Raw genomic sequence first — 21,094 nt, 5'->3', positions numbered from 1 at the left:
TAATTTTTTGTTTTATAACCAAGTTTAAACGAGCACTGCTGCGACCAGATACTCCCGAATGGCCTGCAAATTGATATCCAGCCGACACCAGTCATACCGCATTGAAATGATATTACATTATTCAGTCCTTTAAAAATCCACAGTAGTCGTCGGTAGGATTTTTTTGAACTTTATATAATGACAAGAATGGGATCTGCGTGTTAATACTTGAAACGCAAGCGGGATAACCTACCAAAAATGGTGTTGGAAATCCAGCCGAAGAAAAGTTATCCTATTGCGGCCAAAATAAAAGGTTGGTGGTTTTTCCTTCACTAGAAATGATTCAAATGTGAATGAATGATTTGTGCCTCGGATTTACACTGTTTTCTACGAACAGGTCCCGGGCCGGCTGGATATTCCATTCCGCCATGCTTCGGCTACGAGCACCATATTTTAACAAAACTACGAGCCCCGCAATGGAGCATGCGGCCCCAGCTGAAAATAAGTGTGTCAATGTTAATGTGGATTTTCTGGTTTTAATTTGAAAAGTGCCCGTACTCTACTTAATACTAGACTACTACTACTTATACGTATTTGCATGAACTGTTAATGTTTGTGCGCATGCAGTCGATTGGACAAACTCGCCTGGACCAGCTGCGTATGGGATTCCCACGCACATGACCAATCGAGGAAAAGAACTTCCGCCGGCCTACAGCATGGGCATTACGTTGAAACCTTTAAGAACTATGAATGTAAACGAATCAACTAACTACAAATCGAAATTCTTTAATCTTTTTCCAGTATTTTTGGTTATTGCTAGTTGTTTTTGACAGACGCCAGGGCCGGCTGCGTATAACAATCACATGTTTATTAATGCCACACATCCGCGTTCTCCTGCTTGGCACATGGCATTGCCGGGCCTGAAAGATAAACCGAATAATTTTCCGGGCCCGAATCATTACAGCATCCCCGCTATTGTTGGTCAGCGACATCCAGTTGTCGGTTCTGCACCGGCATATTCAATGCGAATGTGAGTTAGCAAGTATTACAACTTAGGTTTACCTAACTAAATAAGTAATAATTATTATAATAATTAACAAAGGCCATTAAATGTACTGCGTAACTGTAATTTCATGATAATCTACCAAATAATGTAAATAATTTTTCAGAATTAGAACTTATTTCGTGGGCGAAGCATTTTCCAACTTTTGTTTTCTAATTCCTAATTATTTCCGTATCTTATTTTAGAAAGTTGCTGGTTGGCAATTTTTTCGATGACCGTGCGAAGACCCCAGGACCAGCCCGCTACGACGCGGTTCCTTTAGAACGGATTAAAATACGAGCACCGGCGTATACCCTACGGAAAGTACTGCAACCACTGTCCAGTTTTAACTACCCCGGACCGGCTACGTATTATCCCGGGTTAACAACAAAACCGCACAGTCCTGCTTTTACCATGCGAATTAAGCATTCAGAATACTTGGCTCCTGTGAAAGTATGGGAACCGGATATACTTGTCGACTGGGAATAAAATTATTACTGTCGACTTTTATTTATGCTTTTTGTTTGTGGGGTTGATCTTTGGTCTACACCTTCGGACTTTGGCAGTTACCGGCACAGCTGTAGCTCTCTTCCAGAATTCGTGGAAGCAGTTTTGTGATGATTTGGTACGGTTTTTTACTGTTTTATATTTTGGATTTGATCTTGCCGACGGTCAACTTTTTATTGCGTTTTACTTTTTAAAGGGCAGTCTTTTGAATATTTTCTGGGGTGATGATTTATCGGCGAATGATCGCACCTCACACCTGTGATTCCGTTGAAACAAATGGCCGTCTGTAGGGTCGTAGACTCTGTACTGTTAGGGGTATTAAAATTATAAAATCAATGTAAATGCACTCCAACATTCGCAATGTTACTACTCTTGTTAAGTAATAAGTATAGTACTAAACTAAAATTTTTTAGTTTTAGACTTTTGTCATAATTTGAAGTACTATTAAATTAATACTATTAATTATCAATTTTTTCCCTCAAAAAACTGAACAGTTGAGGTTTTTTGGAAAAAAATACTTAATTAATGATGCTTAAAATAACTAAAAACTGAAAAAAGCCAAATTAAATTACTGACAAATTTATTGTTACTTTGAATTTATTTATTCTTGTTTATTTGTTTTCATGGTGCGAACAGTACGTGCGTATCAGTAGCATCAGCGTACAATACGCACCGTATTGAGAGGCACCGCTGCACAGCCGGCTGAAAGTTTGAAACCAGAAGCTGAGAAGTAAACTGATTTTTTTAAGTACTTTAGACTGCAAAATAAACTGTACTATACGAGAAAGGACAGAATAAAATTTAAATAGCCAGGAAGTTTGAATATCTGTAAAAGTGTTATTTCATTACGGTTACGTAACCCTACCTTACGATTCATTAACACGGTGTTTAAGGTGGATGCCAGTACAGACAGCACTCATGTCTACGGAATCGGACCATGACGAACCCCAGATAACTGATGTCACCGACGATGTGCTGCACAGCCAGCAGACTGATAATTCTGGGGAGGTATCCATGGATGAACTGGGTCCTGAAAGCGTTATTACTTTCCCTTCAGATAGCGAGACAGCTCGCCGTGAAGAGCTGTCGCAGTTGTCGAAAGAACAGCTTGTCGAGATTGTTATGGAGCGCGAACGAGAGCTGCGCCGGCGGAGCAAACTTATTCAGCGTCTACGGCAACAACTGAAGAACAGCACGCCCCGACCAACAGCCACCCAGGAAATGGATGCCAGAGACGAGAGTGCCTTAATGGATGTGTCAGACACCACAGCGTCCTCCGACAGCGGTCGGAATCGTGCCAACCGCAAACGGAAAGCGACGAAGCAGCGCGATCTGGATTTCCAAGCATACGGTAAAAGGCATGTGGCATTGCGTTTTCTGTATTTGGGTTGGAATTATGACGGGTTCGTTGTGCAGGACGAAACTGACAACACCGTAGAAGACCACATTTTTGCCGCCCTAATGAAGACCAAACTGATAGAATCGCGAGAATCCTCATCGTACCATCGTTGTGGAAGAACGGATAAAAGTGTCAGTGCCTTCAGTCAAGTCATTTCTCTTCATGTCCGCAGCACGTCCGCATCGGGAGTGGGGCTGCTCCGAAGCGCCACACCGGCCAAATTAAGTGATAAAGAAATCCCTTATCTGCAAATTCTCAACGGTGTACTACCAAAAAATATTCGCATGACGTCATGGTCGCCCGTCGATATTGATTTTAGTGCACGCTTCAGTTGTCGTGGTCGTAAATACCGCTATTATTTTCCCAAAGCTGGTTTGGATATTGCCGCCATGAATTCCGCCGCGCAGCTTTTCTTGGGTGAGCATGATTTCCGTAATTTCTGCAAAGCCGATATTGGTGGTGGTGTGACGAATTATGTGCGCCGCGTGGACGCCATATTCATTTCGCAGATGGAACCAAGTTGTGATAGCCCAAATCAAATGTGCATTCTGCATGTGTACGGAAGCGCTTTTCTCTGGCATCAAGTGCGCAGTATTGTGGCTGTTTTGGCACTGATAGGACAAGGAAAAGAGCAGCCAGGAATTATTTCGGATATGCTGGATATCACGAAGTATCCCGCTAAACCGCAGTACAATATGGCAGAGGGCTTCCCTTTGGTGTTATTTGACTGCGATTTCGATCAGATTGTGTGGAATTTCGAAGAATATTCCGTCAATCAGAGCATAAAGGAATTGCAGCGGTTATGGACAGAACATGCCGTGAAAGCAGCGGTGATCATGGATATGCTCAGTGCATTACGTGAGCGGCAACAGACACTAGTCGACATTGGCGAAAGTGGCCTGCTTTCGGGGATTTTTCCGGATAATAAAGGGAAATCGTATCAGCCATTAAAATCGCGGAAAATGTGTGACTCTGTTGAAGATCGTTTGGTAAAAAAATTTAAAGTGCTTTCTGATACTACTTAAGTTCCTGAATGCGTGATTCGGGCATATGTATTCCAGTGATGATCATGACCGTGTACAAAAAAAAATAAATTAAAAAAATACAAAAAAATAAATTCTTGACCTGTGTTATGTTTTATTCATCGACTAAAATGGTTACTGTGTACCTACAAACTCTCATTAAGGAACGAGCGATTTTAGCTGAAATTTATTGTGCAATCGATAGCAAACAAGTACTGTACTACAATACGATGTGTTGACCGTAGATGGTTGTGGCATTCTTGTAAGTATACGAGTACTCGTAGACTCGTAGTCTCGTACCTACTGTAGACAGGACAGAGCAGCGTCAGCCATAACATTCGTATGTAATTTAAGACGGCATGAGAAAATTTTAACACACAGAATTTGGCGTATTGCTTATCAATTTTCTAATCAATCATACATCTCAGCCTTCGAATTCGACTGGCCGCCACAAAGAGACAGGAGTTTATCTCTGCGAACATTTGTAGTGCTTATGGCCATTGTTAACTCTAATACGCAACAAATATGCTTGGAATGTGTACCGACAAGTGGATTCCCCTGTCAGCCGGTTTTTAATTCACCACAAATCAACATCGGAATATTCGGTTCCCATGCCCCACAGAAGAGACGGCACCGGTATGATAGCGCCACTTTATAACACGGGATATCGACAAATGACCAGCCGGCGTGTTGGATCAACAGAAAGGATAGCCACAGGGTTTAGGCCGTATTTAATCGCAAATGACGACAAACAGAAGTAAACTGCCAGGTCACTCTTTATTGCTTTAGCAACAAATAAAAACAATATCAAATTTTTAGCAACAAAAAAAGTCAGGTAGTTGTACTGATTCCAGCTCATCAGAGTAAGCTAATTCCCAGGTGCATTTATTTCCGTTATTCAAAATCTATCTCGCTTACAAAATAGCATACGCATCAAAAATAAAAGCAATAAAAATTCGAAAATAGCACACAACCAGCCGATCAAAGCCGGATGGCAACCAGCCCAACAAGACTGCAAATTCCCATTCCTAGCGCAGCAAATCCGGCGAATCTCAGCATTTTGACATTATCCATGTTCATTTTCCGAATTGTGTTGGCTGGTGTGTTACCGATCGCCCCTGTCTCTATTCCGCCGGAGATTTTTTCAGTTAAGTAAATCCCGTCCTGTAAATTGTAATAAAGTTGAAACGACTGCGAACCGACGCAATATAATTAGAAATGTAAGGTCAAAATCCTTTTTAGTTTTTACTAAAATTTCTAAATTAAACATGAGAACTGCTTAAAGTTTGCCATTGTTAGTAACACTCCCCAGATGCTAATATGATTCATTAATATGCATGTATTTATATGTATTTATGAATTATAGCAATGACAAGTTTACAGCTAAATCGCCAACTTATTTATTAACATACTCCATAAGAAAATAATATAAAGGATAATAATTATTTTAAAAATAAACACTTTATAATAAGTACGTGGTAAGTACTTGTACTGATTTCCATTTATTAGTACATCGACGAAAACTTCATGAATTAACTTGTTGGAGAATGCTAACGTTAACGTTCGAGCAAAGCGAAGGCTTACCCATCCGCCGTTTTTCCTAATCCATGCTCCACAATGTGTGACCATCAAATCTCTAAATAGAACAAGCAACTCTTTTTCCATATTCACTTCAGTGCCGGCTGGTGGACTCTTCGCAAAGTGCCAACATACTCGTATTTCGCAAAACAAAGCCAAAACTGCTATGATGCGTCCCCAGGAAACTGCCTCGCGACTGAGCAGCTGAGTAATGCATTTTCCGATTTTGCACAACACACTCTGAGAAACGACTCCACCAGGAAGCGGGACTGTTGAATGACAAGACTCCTTGAAAATCTCCAGCATGGATTCCAGTTGATTGTGATATTCCCTTCGAAAGGCATTTACCAATTGGCCAACATATGTCACTATTGGGTAGCCAGTGTCCCATTCGTTTTCGTGATTGCTCACAGGCAGCTGAGTACATCGATCGGCATCAGGCGTTTTGTTAGCCGACATTAGGGAATGCAAAACCAAATTGGTTTGCTCCCAGAATATCTCATCTTCCAGTGTCGAATGACTGTCAATACACATGGTTTTCGAATTTTCGAAACCGTCAGTGAAAACGCGTTAAAAATGTGAGAATAGATGACAAAATTGATAAAATCTTGCAGACGGGTTTGTTGACCCAGACACACAGATTTCTGGATTTACAATCCAAATTACGATATCGTAACGGTAAGTCGGTCACCAAGTCTGTAAAGCAGCGGTACAAGCGCAAAAAAGTAAAACTCAAATATAAATGTTTATATAACGTCAGTTTTCAAGTTAAATAATTTTTTCCGCTCACGGACATTAATTACTGCACATTTCTGTTAAACAGAGTAAAATGTAGCAATACGGTACGAGTACTGCAAGAAATGTAAGAAAAGTTCTTGAAATGAGCGGCATATGCAGCACATACAGCTGAAATTCCGGCTGCACTCAACGGACTGCATTGACCACTATCCTGCGAATCTGCCATCATTACTGGCACCGCCCAACAAACTTTACAACCAATTTCGTGAACGCTTGCACCTTTGCAATTCACATTGACTGTGAATTGTGAACGTTGTAGCTTTGACTAGAGTAGCTTATATTATTAGCTTATATTTGACAGTTTTGATTTTTGACTAGCTTATTATACAATAGGACAATGCTAGCGTACAGCCGGTGTATAGTACTGTATACACCAGAATCAGTTCCGTCACTTTCATACGGAAGTGACGGAACTGATTCCGTACAGTTTTTACTACGGGCGAGAGCTCTCGCGCGTAGAACCTGACCTTTGTTTTACATTATTATTGAAACAAATTTATTGTGATGATGTCCTTTCACTTTTCTCTGTAGAAACGTAGAAAGTAGAATCTGTGCCGCCCGGCGTTTGGATTACGCACCAACCTTGACAAATGGAGCAATACAGAGTTGTATACGTGAGTCTACCATTCACACCGGCTCCGAACATACAGTACTTATCGGATTTTGGTTTTCTGAATGGTTTTATTATCAGCGAAGTGAGTGGCAGAAGACGCTGTGATAATGAAACCATTACAAAAAACAGACATCATTACATCACCAGACAGCTGACAGACGGCCCTGAGACTGGTCTGCATGTCTACCGCCTGAGGAGTGAGTCGCCGTCCGATCAAATAGATGCATTTGTGATTTGCTGTATTACGCCAATTTGCAATTTCACGGGTTCACTACGTACCTGATTAACTTTTGATTATCTGATTCCATTGCTATTTTCACTTGTGTGCTTTCGAATCTTTCAAATGTTAATGGTGAATTAAGTATCACCGTGTCTGGTTCACTACTTATCCGAAGATGTCCGCACCTCCTCCACTTCCTGAGAAAAAGAAATTCAAGCCACCGTTGACGCTGCCTGGACGCAACACTGGCGATACATTGGCAGCTCCAACCATCACTAAGTACGATTCCCTGTCCAATAGAGTGCAGCTTTAAGAAAATGCCAGTTAAACCTTATTTTATTTGCAATACTACAGTGGCTTGGTGGGCGCACGGGATGACGATGAAGGAGTTATGATCACGGTGCAGCGCAGAGGCGACGCGCAGGAACCACGCATGGACGCTGAGCAGAGAGACCGCCTGCAGACGTTCTTGGATTTAAAGCAGCGGATCGGCGAAGTGCATGCGGAGGATTTGGAGAAACTAGCGGAATTAGGGGTCGGGAGCGGAGGGGTTGTACTGAAAGTGAAGCACCGACCAACAGGGATGATCATGGCGCGCAAGGTACGATAAGTCGAATTTCGTTGTAACAGCGAGTGTTATGACTTATGGTTAGGAAAATACGTCGTGTTAGGTTTGTTCGTGTCGAATAATGTTTCATGTAATTTCGACCGTTTGGTACTTGCGATTTTCAGGTGATTTTATTTTATTGTTTGACATTGTAATTCTTGAAATCATAAACGCATCTACAAGCAGAGCGGATTTTATGAGAACTATTTTGCTGCGTGCTGATCATTCGATAAGTTGTGTTCTTATTACTGTACTTTGGCTTAATTTCAGTATGTTTGCTTTTCCATTTAGCTCATCCATTTGGAAGTGAAACCGGCCATTCGCAATCAAATTATTATTGAGTTGAAAATCCTGCACGAATGCAATTCCCCATTCATTGTGGGATTTTATGGTTGTTTCTATGATAATGGAGAAATCAGCATTTTAATGGAATACATGGTACGTGTAGTTGGTAGTTTGCTGCTTTCAGCATTAATTTGTGTCTTTAACCTCGTCAAGTGGATGCATACGTGGTTAAGCGATCATTACGTTGCCTTTCGAAATTTTCACATCGATTGACGGTCATCATTGACCTATGCCTGACTTATAGTAAAGAAGATTGAAAGTCATTGATCTTGTAGGACGGTGGTTCACTGGATCAGATCATTCGTCAGGGAATTCGTATTCCGGAGAAAATTTTGGGAAAAATTACGATTTCTGTTCTGAAAGGGTTAACATACCTCAAAGAAAAGCATAATATTCTTCACCGCGGTAAAGCATTTAACATGAAGAGCCTGCGAGACTTGCTTCTTGTACAGCATCTGTGCTGGTGGGCTGTTGTATTAAAACGCAGACACGAAATTTGGACAGGGCATATTTATTCGATTTTTAGATATTAAACCGTCCAATATCCTTGTCAATTCTCGCGGTGAAGTGAAGTTGTGCGATTTTGGTGTAAGTGGACAGCTTATCGATTCCATGGCTAATTCATTCGTCGGCAGCCGATCCTATATGGCTCCCGAGCGTCTTAAGGGATCCGCGTATACGATCGCGTCCGACTTGTGGTCACTTGGTTTATCCTTAATGGAGCTGGCGCTGGGCCGGTATCCTATACCTTTACCATCGCACAATGAATTTCGGACGATTTTCCAGTCAGACGGAGTCAGCACAGGTACGGTTTTCCATGGGGATAACAATTTTGCTGTCTCGTGTATAATTTTTGTTCTTCAGCTGTAAAAATTATAAAAACGGAACTTATACATGAGTCTTAATTAGTATTTTACTGTTTTTCAATAACCGTTGGCTAGGCACTCTTTGAAACTCGACTGCGATAAAGCATTATAAAAAAACAGTTAAACGAAGTGTTATATTATGATCAGTGATATGCATGCGTCTTTGTTATTTAGCAGACTTTGGTAATTCGTTGAAAGACTTCTGTGTGCTGTTTTCAAACTGTTTACAAACTTTTCTAGGTTTTACTATTTTCAGGAAGCTGTGCAATGAATATGGTTAATTGAGTTATGCTTTTTTCTAGAACCTAGTCAGATAATGTCCATATTTGAGTTGTTGGATTATATTGTCATTTCTCCTTCTCCTACTTTCCCCGACGGAATCGTGTCAAAGGAATTCAAGGACTTCATCGATCGCTGGCAAGTCTTTTACATAGCTGGAATTACTCTTTTTTGGTTACTGCATTTCATGGCTAATCACAATAATTGGTTTCTGAATTATAATTGAACAATTATCTTGGCACATGCAACGTAAAAGCTATTTGCAGATGCAAGTCAGGTTTGTTTGTAAATTTTGCAGAGAACGTTTAGAATTGATTTAATTATTTTAATCGGATTTTATTTCCCTTCGACTATTTTATGCTCTGCAATTTATTACAGCCTAGAGAAAGAACCGACAGTGAGACCCACTTTGAGCGCGATGATGCAGCACCCGTTTATTGAAAGAAGCGAAAAAGAGAATACCGACTTAGCCAAATGGGTATGCCGCGTCAAGAATCTGAACGGAAGCAATGCGACGTCCTAATTGTAAAATCCGGAATTCTTACTGCATCCAAACGTTTTCTGGCGCCCTTATAATACACCACATTGGTACAATTACTGATGTAGGTGATTTTCCATTCGCTATGAAGAGTTTTTTAATGTAGTTTTGACTTGATTTTACTTTTTTTAATTCGTAGTATGATTGCTTTGAACACAAATTGTTCCTTGTCGTAGCCTGCTTTAGCATTGTCTACTGTAAGTTGTTTCAAGTTCTGGACTCAACCTAGAATTTCATTTCCCCGTCTTGTGAAGATTGTCCTGACAGTATCCAGTGTGATCCGTGATTCATAGGTTGTATTAAGAGACTTTTATCGGTGTTTTTGTTTTGAATATTTTTTTGTGTTAGACTAGTGTATCTTACTTTCCGCTTTGGTCGTCGTGTATATAAATATTTGTATATTAATTTTGCGACACAACGTACGATACTTACAAATGACCCCTAATTCGAACAATATAAATGCCAAGTGGTACTCGTAGTGTTGTTTACGCATAACGGCAAATGGTTACGAGTGACTTTTCTGGCGCTATAAGTATATATATATACTTCCTATATACAGTATAAGTATTCTACGGCCTGGTATATACCAGGCCGTAGAATTCTAACAAAATAGGAAGCCCAGAAGTTGGCAGAACTATAGTTTGTAAGCGTATCACAAATCTGGAGGATGGCCTGCTGACATAGCAAATATTACCTTTTGTAGTTTTTAGCACATTAATTATTTAACTACATCCGTAACAACCATGACAGAGTAAGGTTAAAAAACCTATGTTTGGGAGAACGGGTAGGCCGATTTCAACGCGGTCAAGTGCGCCAGAACCGCTGCAACAACGCGGTGGATGTTACGCTATTACCGAGACGATGCGCCTCGAGGGGAAAAAAGGGGATCGGAAAGGAAAGTTGTTACCATGGGCCTCCATAGACATACATGGACAAGTTGTTCCCATGTGTGTAAATGACACGACACGCCTCGGCCAGCGGCCTCGATGCGAACAAAAACAAAAATAATTAATCACCAAAAGCCGACGCCGATAAATTGGTTACGGATGTAGTCCTCCGTAAACTGGTTATCTACATCCGTAACCACGTATACACGATTGATAATGTAGCCAATGTTTGGGCGAACGGCTGAACCGATTTCGACGCGGCCAAGTGCGTTAAATTCGTCTCAACGGCGCGAATGTTCTTACGCTATTGCGCCATCGATACGCCCCAAAAGGGAAGGAGTAGCCCCAAAAAACAAATTGTTGCCATGGGCCCCCATAGACATACATGGTAAATGCATTGTCTGTTCGCGGAGCGTTCGGAAAAACCGAGACAGACCACGGCCTTCGGCATCGGCACGTTACAAAGTATTGAAAATTTAAGAAACATGTGCAAAAATTAATCGCAGTCAATCCCACCAGCGTGATCGGTATACCTCTTATTCTTTCATATACGATATTTCTTAGATATCTTAGGTTTCTTAGGTTTTCTTAGGTTTCTTAGGTATTCTTTGGTTTCTCAGGTTTCTTAGGTTTCTTAAGTTTCTTAGGTTTCTTGGGTCTCTTAGATTTCTTGGGTTTCTTAATTTTCTTAGGTTTCGTAGGCTTTCTTAGGGTTTCTCAAGTTTTCTTAGATTTTCTCTTTCTTAAATTTCGTAGTTTTCTTAGCGGCTGGGACCAATGTGATCAACCGTTGCGAAGTGTGCATTGCGTTACAAACTTGCGCCACAAACTTGCGGGATCTTTACGGATGTAGATCCCGTAAACTGGTTATATGAATACTAACTACGTGACAAGGGTCCTCGACACTTTGCCGTTGTACTCAATGTTCTCCCGTTGTACACATCCAATCTGCACGCTCTAAAGTTCTACAGAATTCTCTCAGTGTCGAGAGTAATCCTGCATCTTCAAATTTCTGGAAAGCCCAATCCCTACAGTCCAGTGGTCACTCAAAAGCTTGTTACCATGGTGGCCATTAGCTTAACATGGGCTGTTTGTAAATTCCCAGATTGTTACTATGTGTTATTATATCGAACTGTCATTGGAAATTAGCGAACTGCGAATTAGCAAAAATAACAGGTTCTGCTCACGCCTGTTTATTTTGTTCGTGCCTCCTTATTGTAATAAACATCGTGCCATTATTTAATACATATGCAGTTAACCTTTTTACATGCTCGAAATCCTAAGACATTATTCATCCGTGCTGGGCTTATTTGATAGTATATAATATGAGTACTTCTGCGCAATGATGTACCGGTATAACAAAAGCCTTATAATTATAGTGACAAAAATTGTTCTTTAATTGACACGCCCTCGTTGTTACACTTGTACCAGTATTTAAATGGCGGGAGAACAATCAATACAAAGTGCATTTTCACGTTATAATTTTCAATTAAAGTACTTCAACTGATCCTTTGACTCAAGTCCAGCGATTTCACGGGGACCACTACTGTATTTATATACATAAAATTCTTAATTCGTAAATTTTAATTCTCGTATTTGTCAAGCTACTTATGCTTATTGTTATGGTAGTTTAACAGAAACGTTACCTCCAATATGTGCCTGCATGGTGGTAATTAGCTAAATTACGTACACGTACAGTATTGGACCGATACCACCTTGATGTGGTTAAAACTCTGTGACATCACAGAGTGATCAAGAATCAAGTACATACAATACAGTAAGCTAAATGCAAGGCAATGACCACTGTCAGTTTTCCGGCGCGTGCAGTGTGCACCGCTCCATGTGTGCTCGTGCTGTAGGCTCGCAACTTCGCGAGGATAATTCAAAATAGTTCAGAATTTTTTACTCTAGTGGCCAGTAGTGGGTTTCAAGATTTCACTAAAGGCGGTTTTTAGGGTGATTTTTACGTTAAACTAACTCGAGACCACAAATTCTGTATAGTTGCGAATACAATGCCGCCACCCGGAAGAGGAGCTGGACCGATGCACAAATCCCCAGTTCCTCGTAAGTTTATGAGCATCCCCTGAAAATTGTTCCTCGATCGCACTTGCGCTGTGTGTATGGTCAGCACTAGCCTTTGTTGGTAGCCGTTTGCTCTGCGTGCGAGATCTGAAAACAGAAAATCCATGGCTAAACCAGTGTCCAGTGGTCCAGTGACAAGTATATGCTCTTCTTCCTCTGCTTGAGAAATACTGTAGTTGTTTTGCCAGATATCGCAGCGGAGAAGCCCCCGCCGTACAATTACGCTAGCGTGCCCCCGGGTCCGGCTTTCCATCGACCACCTTCCCCGCTGCCGCCGCACCGGCCTCCTCTCGGGCATCCGCATCCACCACCGCCCCCTCCGGTTATCTACAACGCCTACCATCTGCCGCCGCATCCCCATCCGCGCCCGCCCAGTCCGTTGCCGCCCATCCATCCCGTTGTCCGTCCGCCGCTGCCATCGGCCAGTTTCTCCAGCATTAACGTGACGCTGAACGCCCCCGTTGAATTGCCGCGTCAGGCCGCCTCCCAGCCGGTGATCATGGCCGCTGCCAATACCAACACTGTTTATCAGCCGCTTCCGCAGACGGTGGCTCCGCAAACCGTCGTTTATCAGGCCAATCCACCGGTCACTTCCGCATACCATGCACAGGTAACCCATCAATAAACCCTGCGCTGCGGATGGTAACTGCCGAGTAAAGAATAGTATCTTTTGAGATTGTTTTTTTCTGGGCAGCCGGTCACGATTCGAAATCGATCCTAGAAACCTGCTAAACGAAAACTCAATTTTTTTGACAACATTATGACTGCGTGCACTGATTCACATTAGTCTCTTATCATAGGCTCATAGCAATCAATAAAGCATTATTTGTCTTGCTATAATTAACGCTATAATTAACCTTCAGAAATGTTGGAAAGTGCATCCTGTATACGAAGTTTAATATTACACATTTTGTAGGCACCATTGATTGCACCCCAACCCAGTACCGTGATTGTCAATGCTGGTCCCGCTCACTCTCAGGCCGGAACACTGGTGGTCGAGTAAGTACTTATTACTTAGGTAATGCTATTTGTTTTAGAAATAAATGCAGTCATGCGTGCATGTCCTGTGTTCTTGCTTTTTTTTGGAAGATGAATATTATGTGCTGCGGTTATTTCAGGAAGAAACGAGGGCGATTCTGGATTCCCTGCTGGCTGCACTGCTTAATTAGCATTTTATTTCCGCCTTGGATTATTGTGTGGATCTTTTGCGTGCGTTTTCTACGAGCTTTCATTTTGCACTGTTAGATTTACCCTAACCTTGATTTATTAAGCAGTAGAAGTAGTGCTCCAGTTAGCGGGTCCCTTAATTAATATGAAGGAGAAAGTATTGTACTGCTCTGGTGTTCGTCATTTTGATCTTAAAAGTTAATAATGCCACTTTTAAACACAGTTAGACTGAGGAAGTACTAAGTACAATAACGAGCTTACTGATACAATAATGTTTGTTTTACAGTGCCTCTGCGGGGAAACCAGCCGGACCAAAACCACGATCATTCGTTGAAAATGCAGAAGTATTTTTGATACGATCTTCGATTTGAACGATTTTTGTCAATGGCAGATGGATTCGAATTTATAGTATACGGGTAGTAGATGAATATTTTTGTGGTAAACTGACGGTGTTTGCTCTTGTGCTTTTTTGTGTGAAAGTTTCTGGTGATGTTCGTTCTTTAAGATTATATGGGCAGTACTTTGTAAAATGACGTATGGTTGAGCATTTCGTATTTTGAACAGTTTTAAGGTTTTCGCACTGGTGAGCCGTTAAGAAAAGTTGTGAATACGTTGCAACGTTTGGCCGGCAAATATGAATTCAAGATTATGACGCAACTAACAATTACAACAAGCAAGGACGCATTTAGAACACCGCGCGCGATTCTTCTTAGGTCATCGGAAACGTAACGATAACAACTCGTACGTAACGTAACGTTCGCTCATTAAAATCTGTAAAGAATAAAAAAACAAGACCAACTAACAGACTTCAAATGTCTGAGTTAATGCTCACCAAAGCAAAATTAAACGTACCAAACGCCAAATGAAAAAGCGGTAAAATCTATCCCTGAAAGCTGAGGTTCCCCAATAAGGAAAGCATGAAAATAAAATGTCAAAACTGCCACAAACCCGATCCGAAAGGTAATATATACAATAAACTATTACGAGGCTATGTACACAAGTCCAGTACCGCAACACCACCGTGGTAAGAAACAGAGAATCTAGCGAAAACAAGCTTCACCTTCCCATCGGATCAAGGATGGTACGATCCATACCAAACCGCCCGATCCTTCAAAAAGGCATAAATAGGATCGCCTGGAATGGCGCTATGGTATATGTCACCGTCCACAACATTGGAATAGTGCAGTTGACGACGGGCATCGCGATTCCGAGCACGCTGGAAAAACCACCATGAGCTGTTGGACGGACGCCACGATTTCAATTGCTTTTTCTGACTTCGCTCTTTCTCGCGTAGAGTAGCACGCACAAACGTCCAATCCCGGGCACCTGGACCGTATTCCGGATTCTGCGAGCGCCTCTGATAATCTCGACCCGACACTCGTTTCGTGTACCAGTTATCGGACTCTCTAAATTAACACATCATTTTTATTTTAAGAAACGTTTCGCAGCATAGCTAGCGTTCCAATGAGAATTAATCATATGTACTTGTCTCCTTCGTCCCAACGATCCGCAATCGATTTCTTCGCCTTCTTCAAACTAGAAAACCTGCCGCACCAAACATGCAAATAAATTCCACGTTGGTCGCACAAAAATAGGCTACTTGCTATTTGGTCAGTTATGAACAGCCCATAACTTACTTGCTATCCTGATCCTTACTAATCTTGCTGTTGCTCTGTTTGTGCCGGTTCTGCCAAGAAGTCAGATAGTCAGCGCAATCACCGTACGAGGCAGTACGCCGGTTACGAGCGAAATTCTGCCACCATTTCCACTGACAATCCCACCATTCCGAAGACATCTGGAAATTGTAGAGCAATCCAATAGTATTTCAAACAACAACAAAAAACACAGTATTTCAAAATTATAAAAGCTGCAAAAAATTTTAGAAAAATGATACATTATCCGAATGTTAAACACTTTCTTACCTTCAGCCGCGCTGGAATTTCTTCTACAACTTTCTGGAAGACCTTGGAACTGACAATATCACTGCCTAATCCTCTCAGAATACGCTCCATTTTGGCCGATTGATCCAAATGTTTTCGAATAACTGCTGGCAATGAATCCCAAAATTTTTTTCCACTATCCTTTTTCTCGTATTTGGAATATTTTTTCTCCTGTTTCGTATAGCAGTAACCTTCCTCGCACTCATCGACCAATTTTCCTTTTTTACAACCAGCTTTTTCGCGAAGTTTACCTTCTTTACGAGACTGGTTTTCATTTGATGTATTCTTCCACCGAGCCTTAAATTCAGCATATTCTTCGTCAAACTTTTTTCTGTTCTCCCTGATTCGATCCTTCTCGCTTTTGATAACCTTCTTGATGTCCGGTATAGTGGCCTTGCCGTTGGCCCGTTTTGTTTTGCTTCTGTTCTGCTTGACATCCTCGTTGGTAACAGGCTTTTCCGGGTACAGATCTTTTACCTTGACCAGCTTAATCTGCTGTCGGTTTGGTAACTCAGCAGTTTCCTGCCGGTAGCCACTCTCAAAGGAGAAGTTGTATGGATTGAATATCGCTGACGCCGGTGCAGCCCGACTCGCAGAGGACTTATGTTTTCTTTCGTTCACCAAATCCTTCAGAGGTATCACAGTGGAGTCAACAAGCAAAAAATTCGAATCGAGGTCGGCGTTATCCGGTGAGGATTCGGGATTATCCACAGCGGCAGCAGCACGCGACAGAGTTTCCAGGTCAAGAAAGGGATAGTAATACGGTTCAAAGCGCGGAAACGGTAGACCGATGAAATGAGAGTTGGGAATCGTTATGGCAGGAGAGTGCAGAGATTCCGGAGTTGAAAAGCGAGCAGTGATCACGTTATTATCACGTTTAGGAGGAACAACAACAGCTGAGATAGTCAGCGGGAGATTCGCGGAGCTCTTTGTTGCAGTTTGAGATTCGGCGTTTCTGTTCTGCTTTTGGCGCAATAAAAGCTGTGACAAGCGAGCAGGCGCTGAAAGGTCGAGTATATGCCGGAACTGCAAGCGCTGAACCGATGGCGGATCACCGGAATAGTTCAACGCTGCAGGAGCGTCCACTGGAGTCACCGCGGTTGGCTTGTGCAGGATTCGCGTACAACGCTTCCGATTTTCAAGCAGACGGAAACGCAGATCGCGATTCTCGTCTTCCAGGACTACCACGCGCTGTTTCAGATCGCTTTGCGTACGAATCATCTGCAGAAATTCCAGACAATCAGAAATGTATCTTTTGTTAGCCTCGAAACGTAAAATCTAAGTTAGTGCAGATATAAGTAAAACCAAAATTCCATTCCTATGGTTGACGCACTGTACCTCTTGCAACTGCTTCAGAATCTCCACTTGGCCTCTCTGAACGTCCGAGAGAGCTGTAGACGCTGGGCGTTCAGGCGGATACTGATAAGCTGCATGGCGTGGCAACGGCTCATCGTGATGATCCTGCACCACAGTTTCCGAGCCTGGAAGAAATTCGTGTTTAGCAAATCGACCGAACAGGCCAGCGCAAGCCTATCCCTACCGAAGAAATGTCCGATAGCCACCCCAGAAACAACCGCCAAGACAATGCATAGCGCAGTCGTCAACCATTCATTGACGTGGTTGTTACGTCGATGTGTGTACATATGGCATGATGGGCCATAACGCAACGTATAATCAGCCGGAAGCTCTTCATTCATCGGGAACGCAGTGTCAGCATCCGGCTCATCACTGTCTTCCTGTTCATCGGATTCGCAGGAGGTTTCTTCATCCGAGTCGGCTTCGGTGCACTCTGAACTCCAGTCTACAAAGATAGGTATTTGTTTATTTATCCGTTACGTTCATCAACAGAGAACAACTCACCAGCGTTCGCATCCTCATGCTGGCAACATTCCGTGCGATGTTCAGCGACTGTTGGGGTGATCCAGTCATTCAATTGGTCGTCGTTCTCGTCTTCAATACGAACAAAGTCAAGGTCAGAATCACAGGTGCCGTCCTTACCGATTGCAATTCTGTAATCATAAAATAATAAAATTAATAATTCAATATATTAAAAGTAATAACTCCTATCAAAATATCTTTACCATATGCATACCTATTACATCCTGATACCGACATAAAATTATCAATTTTACGTTTTGCAAAAATTTTCTGCAGACATTATAGCTGTTTCAAGGGTAGTTACGTTAAATAATGCGCAGAAATCAGTCGTATACCGGTAATTAGAATAATATATCAACTTCTACAGTAAACTACGTGTATTATTATGAACCGTAACGTCTTATTACAATTGTTAGCAAAAAAACTTTCCATCACGCAAAAGCATAAACCTGTCATATATGTAAGAGAACAATAATCGTATGATAAGTTATGTACCAAGTTAATCATATAATCCATAATGATACGTGCTCGTCAGTAAAACATTTTTCCTACACATTACAAAAGGTATCATACAAGAAGCGAAAGTTTCCACGCGCTGTGCTCAGTCATCCGTATACATAACGAGGCTATAAACAGCCTCTGAAGGTGCCGTAACGAATTTACCATTAGAGTGAAACAGTTTCGTAATAAGATTATTTTTCGTAATAAGAGAACCAAGCGATTTTTGCTAGAGCTGACAAAAAGAATTTGATATTTTTTACAATTTTCCAACAACAAAGCCACTAACAAAATGTTAGAAAACTGCGAAACCATAAAATAAAATGTCCGAAAAAGTACAAACAACAACTATGCACTACAGTTTACATTACTGCTGTACTAACTGCTCTTTAGTCTGCGACGGGGTGGCGTCGTCTTTATTGGCGTTCTCCAATGACTCGATGGTTATTTCTTCCACGGAAATGCTGGACGTAGATGAACTACGACTCCCACGTGGTGCCTGTAAACAATCCAAGCATGTGTTTACCATCTGGCACAAACAAACGGCAACAGCATTACCCGTTCCGGCCCTTCATCAACCAGAGTCCAGTCTTTCAAAGACTCATCACTGGAAGCGGCCTGTGAATCGGCCATGGTCGCAGGCACAGCTTTTCAGGAAAGCAAGTCGAAAATACTACATCAAGAACATATTTTTTTTACAAACAATATCTTAACCGTGATTGTTATATGTTGAACATAATCAAAATTTGGAATAAGCCGTAAAAAGAGATAGAGCTATCACAACGATATACACCATTCAACGTATTACGTATCAAAAATGCATACACTTTCAGAAAAACAAAAATTTTTTCGTTGCTAAGAAGTTACCGAAAGCAAATCACCGATGCAACAAAGGAACGAATGGAATTTCCAAACCTTTTGTGATGTCATGCAGTGTATTTAAGGATAGTCACGATAAATCTGAGATCAACGCCAGGCGAATGCCGAATTCTTTACCCACACTTACAGGGTTATGATCAGGTAATCAGTTCAACTCAGGATAGAAACCATAATTTTAGCCAAAAATTTGTGGGATGGATTGCCACAGTGCGCAACGCTAAATAAAAATACTTCTCATTCGGTTAATTAAATTAAACGGTTGTTTACTAATATGCAATTGCAATTGTGCAAACTAAATAACAGGAAAGAACCGTAATAAAGTGTCCGCACTTACTTACTATTGATATTTGTCAAGGTGTTACGTAATTTCGCGTTCACAGTCAAATATTGCCTTCGGCACACCGTCCAAGACAAGTTTGCCAAAATGCAGCCGATATCATCGAATGTTTCTTCGGAAATTTTTTTCAAAAATGATAAATAGTAGAAAAACATAAGAGAACTTTAAATACAGTCAAATACAGAAACGGCCAATAGCTACCGATGTCTTTTTTTTAAAAAAACCCCACTCAGTGCTTTTCTGGGTTACTACTAGACAGTATATAAACACACACCGCATAACGGCACTCTGTAGTTTTGTACGATCGATAAAGACCACAACAAACATAAGCTCGCTTTCGTACTGCTCTTGCAAATTCCGCCACTGAAACAGCTGTCGTTATAAAAGAGTTGATCTGCTGACTGCCAATAATCATGTGACACCGCACTTGAGCTCACGTTTGCAACAGATCCGACGCCGCCCTAATGCGCATACTTCCGTCGATCAAGCGGACGCCTCGGGGTGTGGGGGCCGAAGAAATATTAAAAAAACATTTAGTACTGCCCAAAGAGTGACCACTAGCGTGCGCGTGATACAGAGTACTCGTACAATAACAAAAATTTATAATTAATCTTCGAAAATTACGATTTAATTTGGATCTTCGAAAATTACGATTTAATTTGGTAATTACATTTTGTATTATCTACTGCTAATTTTTGCCTTTGTAACATCGTGTCAGAGAGAAAGACAAGAAAGATCTTTCTCTCTGATCGTGTCGTAGCACTAGCTTATAGTAGTAAATAATTTGTGCGAAAAGTTAAAAAGTAAATTGTATTGGTTGTTAGTTGTATATCGGTATGCGTGTTAACAAATCGTCAATTCACACTTAACAGTTACAGCAAATGCAGACAATTTAAATGAACCTTCCAGTAAAGTACGACTGTACAAGCAACAAAGGTTTTACTTATGCTGAGCTAGTTCTCCCGGCGAGAAATTACATATAGATATATAAAATTCAAAACAGTACCAACTAGTCATAGTAAAGATTTAAATCTAGAAGCGGAATTTTACACTTTTTAGTCAATAAAGCGAACAGCAAAGCGAAACCACTGCCAACGGCAAGGGAGTTTATAAATTTGATTAAGTATTACTGATTCTTAAATTTCCAAAAATTTGTCACTTGTACTATGTACAATAACTTAGGTATTACTAGTTGAAAAGTTAAAATTACCGTATTATTATAGTGGTTAATTTTGCCATTCACACTTACCGCATTTTTGCAGAAGAACTGCCCATACAATCCGCACTGCCAATCAGCTCAGAACTGGATCAACTCCGATATTATTTACAGGTTATTCCCAACAAGTTAACAACAAAAACTAATTTAACTAAACACAATTCCCAAATTTCACCCAGATGATATTGCACTGAATTTGCACTGCAGACCGAAGAACTCCGAATACTGACGTGAACAAGCTTGCCGTAGTCGTAACTGCCAAATTTCGCCAATGGCACAAAAGCCAAGAATTTGGCCTGAAATGCTCATCAACTCTTACGTTGAATTAGGTCAGAGGGAAGTTCAAAGCCAAGACAGGAAATCCACAGAGATGCGGTAGATAAGAAAAGATGGGTAAATTTCGAAAGAGCGAAAAGG

At 41.2% G+C, this 21,094-nt stretch overlaps 6 protein-coding genes across 16 annotated transcripts; 4 read left to right on the top strand and 2 right to left on the bottom strand.

The window, feature by feature from the left end:
* Window positions 1-10: 10 nt before the first annotated feature.
* Window positions 11-1,868, top strand: LOC129589255 (outer dense fiber protein 3-like). The gene is made up of 5 exons (XM_055483888.1): window positions 11-292; window positions 377-484; window positions 607-731; window positions 813-1,009; window positions 1,228-1,868. The coding sequence occupies exons 1-5, from the start codon at window positions 238-240 to the stop codon at window positions 1,508-1,510; spliced, it is 768 nt and encodes a 255-aa protein (XP_055339863.1). The 5' UTR covers window positions 11-237; the 3' UTR covers window positions 1,511-1,868.
* Window positions 1,869-2,250: 382 nt separating this feature from the next.
* LOC129589320 (tRNA pseudouridine(38/39) synthase-like) lies at window positions 2,251-4,061 on the top strand. Its single transcript, XM_055484025.1, has one exon. It carries the CDS (start codon window positions 2,426-2,428, stop codon window positions 3,950-3,952), a length of 1,527 nt encoding a protein of 508 aa, XP_055340000.1. The 5' UTR covers window positions 2,251-2,425; the 3' UTR covers window positions 3,953-4,061.
* A 595-nt stretch (window positions 4,062-4,656) lies between these two features.
* Window positions 4,657-6,469, bottom strand: LOC129589243 (uncharacterized). Its single transcript, XM_055483862.1, has 2 exons — window positions 5,534-6,469; window positions 4,657-5,113 (listed from the first exon to the last, which is right to left on the bottom strand). Exons 1-2 carry the CDS (start codon window positions 6,059-6,061, stop codon window positions 4,931-4,933), a joined length of 711 nt encoding a protein of 236 aa, XP_055339837.1. The 5' UTR covers window positions 6,062-6,469; the 3' UTR covers window positions 4,657-4,930.
* A 698-nt stretch (window positions 6,470-7,167) lies between these two features.
* Window positions 7,168-10,228, top strand: LOC129589242 (dual specificity mitogen-activated protein kinase kinase 1-like). Its single transcript, XM_055483861.1, has 7 exons — window positions 7,168-7,437; window positions 7,513-7,759; window positions 8,057-8,203; window positions 8,386-8,515; window positions 8,637-8,915; window positions 9,279-9,393; window positions 9,634-10,228. The coding sequence occupies exons 1-7, from the start codon at window positions 7,334-7,336 to the stop codon at window positions 9,776-9,778; spliced, it is 1,167 nt and encodes a 388-aa protein (XP_055339836.1). The 5' UTR covers window positions 7,168-7,333; the 3' UTR covers window positions 9,779-10,228.
* A 2,263-nt stretch (window positions 10,229-12,491) lies between these two features.
* On the top strand, window positions 12,492-14,573 carry LOC129589304 (uncharacterized). Of its 2 annotated transcripts, none has more exons than XM_055484005.1 (5): window positions 12,492-12,744; window positions 12,939-13,372; window positions 13,679-13,761; window positions 13,881-13,971; window positions 14,216-14,573. In XM_055484005.1, exons 1-5 carry the CDS (start codon window positions 12,693-12,695, stop codon window positions 14,261-14,263), a joined length of 708 nt encoding a protein of 235 aa, XP_055339980.1. In that variant the 5' UTR covers window positions 12,492-12,692; the 3' UTR covers window positions 14,264-14,573. The 2 variants fall into 2 exon arrangements, with proteins under 2 accessions (XP_055339980.1, XP_055339981.1); XM_055484006.1 differs by having other exon boundaries at window positions 12,951-13,372; window positions 14,216-14,566.
* Window positions 14,574-14,619: 46 nt separating this feature from the next.
* LOC129589303 (uncharacterized) lies at window positions 14,620-21,083 on the bottom strand. 10 transcript variants are annotated; one of them, XM_055483996.1, is made up of 11 exons: window positions 19,459-19,783; window positions 19,113-19,341; window positions 18,804-18,918; window positions 18,629-18,744; window positions 17,730-17,878; window positions 17,410-17,670; window positions 17,208-17,350; window positions 15,852-17,090; window positions 15,567-15,724; window positions 15,415-15,474; window positions 14,620-15,335 (listed from the first exon to the last, which is right to left on the bottom strand). In XM_055483996.1, exons 3-11 carry the CDS (start codon window positions 18,876-18,878, stop codon window positions 15,002-15,004), a joined length of 2,535 nt encoding a protein of 844 aa, XP_055339971.1. In that variant the 5' UTR covers window positions 18,879-18,918; window positions 19,113-19,341; window positions 19,459-19,783; the 3' UTR covers window positions 14,620-15,001. The 10 variants fall into 10 exon arrangements, with proteins under 10 accessions (XP_055339971.1, XP_055339977.1, XP_055339970.1 ...); XM_055484002.1 differs by having other exon boundaries at window positions 19,252-19,341; XM_055483995.1 differs by having other exon boundaries at window positions 19,463-19,783.
* Window positions 21,084-21,094: the final 11 nt, after the last annotated feature.

The sequence above is a fragment of the Paramacrobiotus metropolitanus genome, unplaced genomic scaffold, assembly GCF_019649055.1.
Source record: "Paramacrobiotus metropolitanus isolate TYO unplaced genomic scaffold, Prichtersi_v1.0 Parri_scaffold0000034, whole genome shotgun sequence".
NCBI lineage: Eukaryota > Metazoa > Tardigrada > Eutardigrada > Parachela > Macrobiotidae > Paramacrobiotus > Paramacrobiotus metropolitanus.
Note: the sequence above shows the minus strand (reverse complement) of the source record. Positions and strands in the feature narration are given on the sequence as shown.

Bases quoted from the DNA above. Each gene is read 5' to 3' on its own strand.
- LOC129589255 (XM_055483888.1), top strand. From the start codon at position 238: ATGGTGTTGGAAATCCAGCCGAAGAAAAGTTATCCTATTGCGGCCAAA. The intron at 293-376 runs GTTGGTGGTTTT...TTCTACGAACAG, and splicing joins TATTGCGGCCAAAATAAAAG to GTCCCGGGCCGGCTGGATAT. The intron at 1,010-1,227 runs GTGAGTTAGCAA...ATCTTATTTTAG, and splicing joins CCGGCATATTCAATGCGAAT to AAAGTTGCTGGTTGGCAATT.
- LOC129589242 (XM_055483861.1), top strand. From the start codon at position 7,334: ATGTCCGCACCTCCTCCACTTCCTGAGAAAAAGAAATTCAAGCCACCG. The intron at 7,438-7,512 runs GTACGATTCCCT...GCAATACTACAG, and splicing joins GCAGCTCCAACCATCACTAA to TGGCTTGGTGGGCGCACGGG. The intron at 8,916-9,278 runs GTACGGTTTTCC...GCTTTTTTCTAG, and splicing joins GTCAGACGGAGTCAGCACAG to AACCTAGTCAGATAATGTCC.
- LOC129589303 (XM_055483998.1), bottom strand. From the start codon at position 18,878: ATGGCCGATTCACAGGCCGCTTCCAGTGATGAGTCTTTGAAAGACTGG. The intron at 17,879-18,628 runs GTTAGTACAGCA...TTATGATTACAG, and splicing joins CCGTCGCAGACTAAAGAGCA to AATTGCAATCGGTAAGGACG. The intron at 15,336-15,414 runs GTACATATGATT...GTGTTAATTTAG, and splicing joins CGTTGGGACGAAGGAGACAA to AGAGTCCGATAACTGGTACA.
- LOC129589243 (XM_055483862.1), bottom strand. From the start codon at position 6,061: ATGTGTATTGACAGTCATTCGACACTGGAAGATGAGATATTCTGGGAG. The intron at 5,114-5,533 runs GTAAGCCTTCGC...TACAATTTACAG, and splicing joins TTAGGAAAAACGGCGGATGG to GACGGGATTTACTTAACTGA.
- LOC129589320 (XM_055484025.1), top strand. From the start codon at position 2,426: ATGCCAGTACAGACAGCACTCATGTCTACGGAATCGGACCATGACGAA.
- LOC129589304 (XM_055484005.1), top strand. From the start codon at position 12,693: ATGCCGCCACCCGGAAGAGGAGCTGGACCGATGCACAAATCCCCAGTT. The intron at 12,745-12,938 runs GTAAGTTTATGA...GAAATACTGTAG, and splicing joins GCACAAATCCCCAGTTCCTC to TTGTTTTGCCAGATATCGCA. The intron at 13,373-13,678 runs GTAACCCATCAA...CACATTTTGTAG, and splicing joins CTTCCGCATACCATGCACAG to GCACCATTGATTGCACCCCA.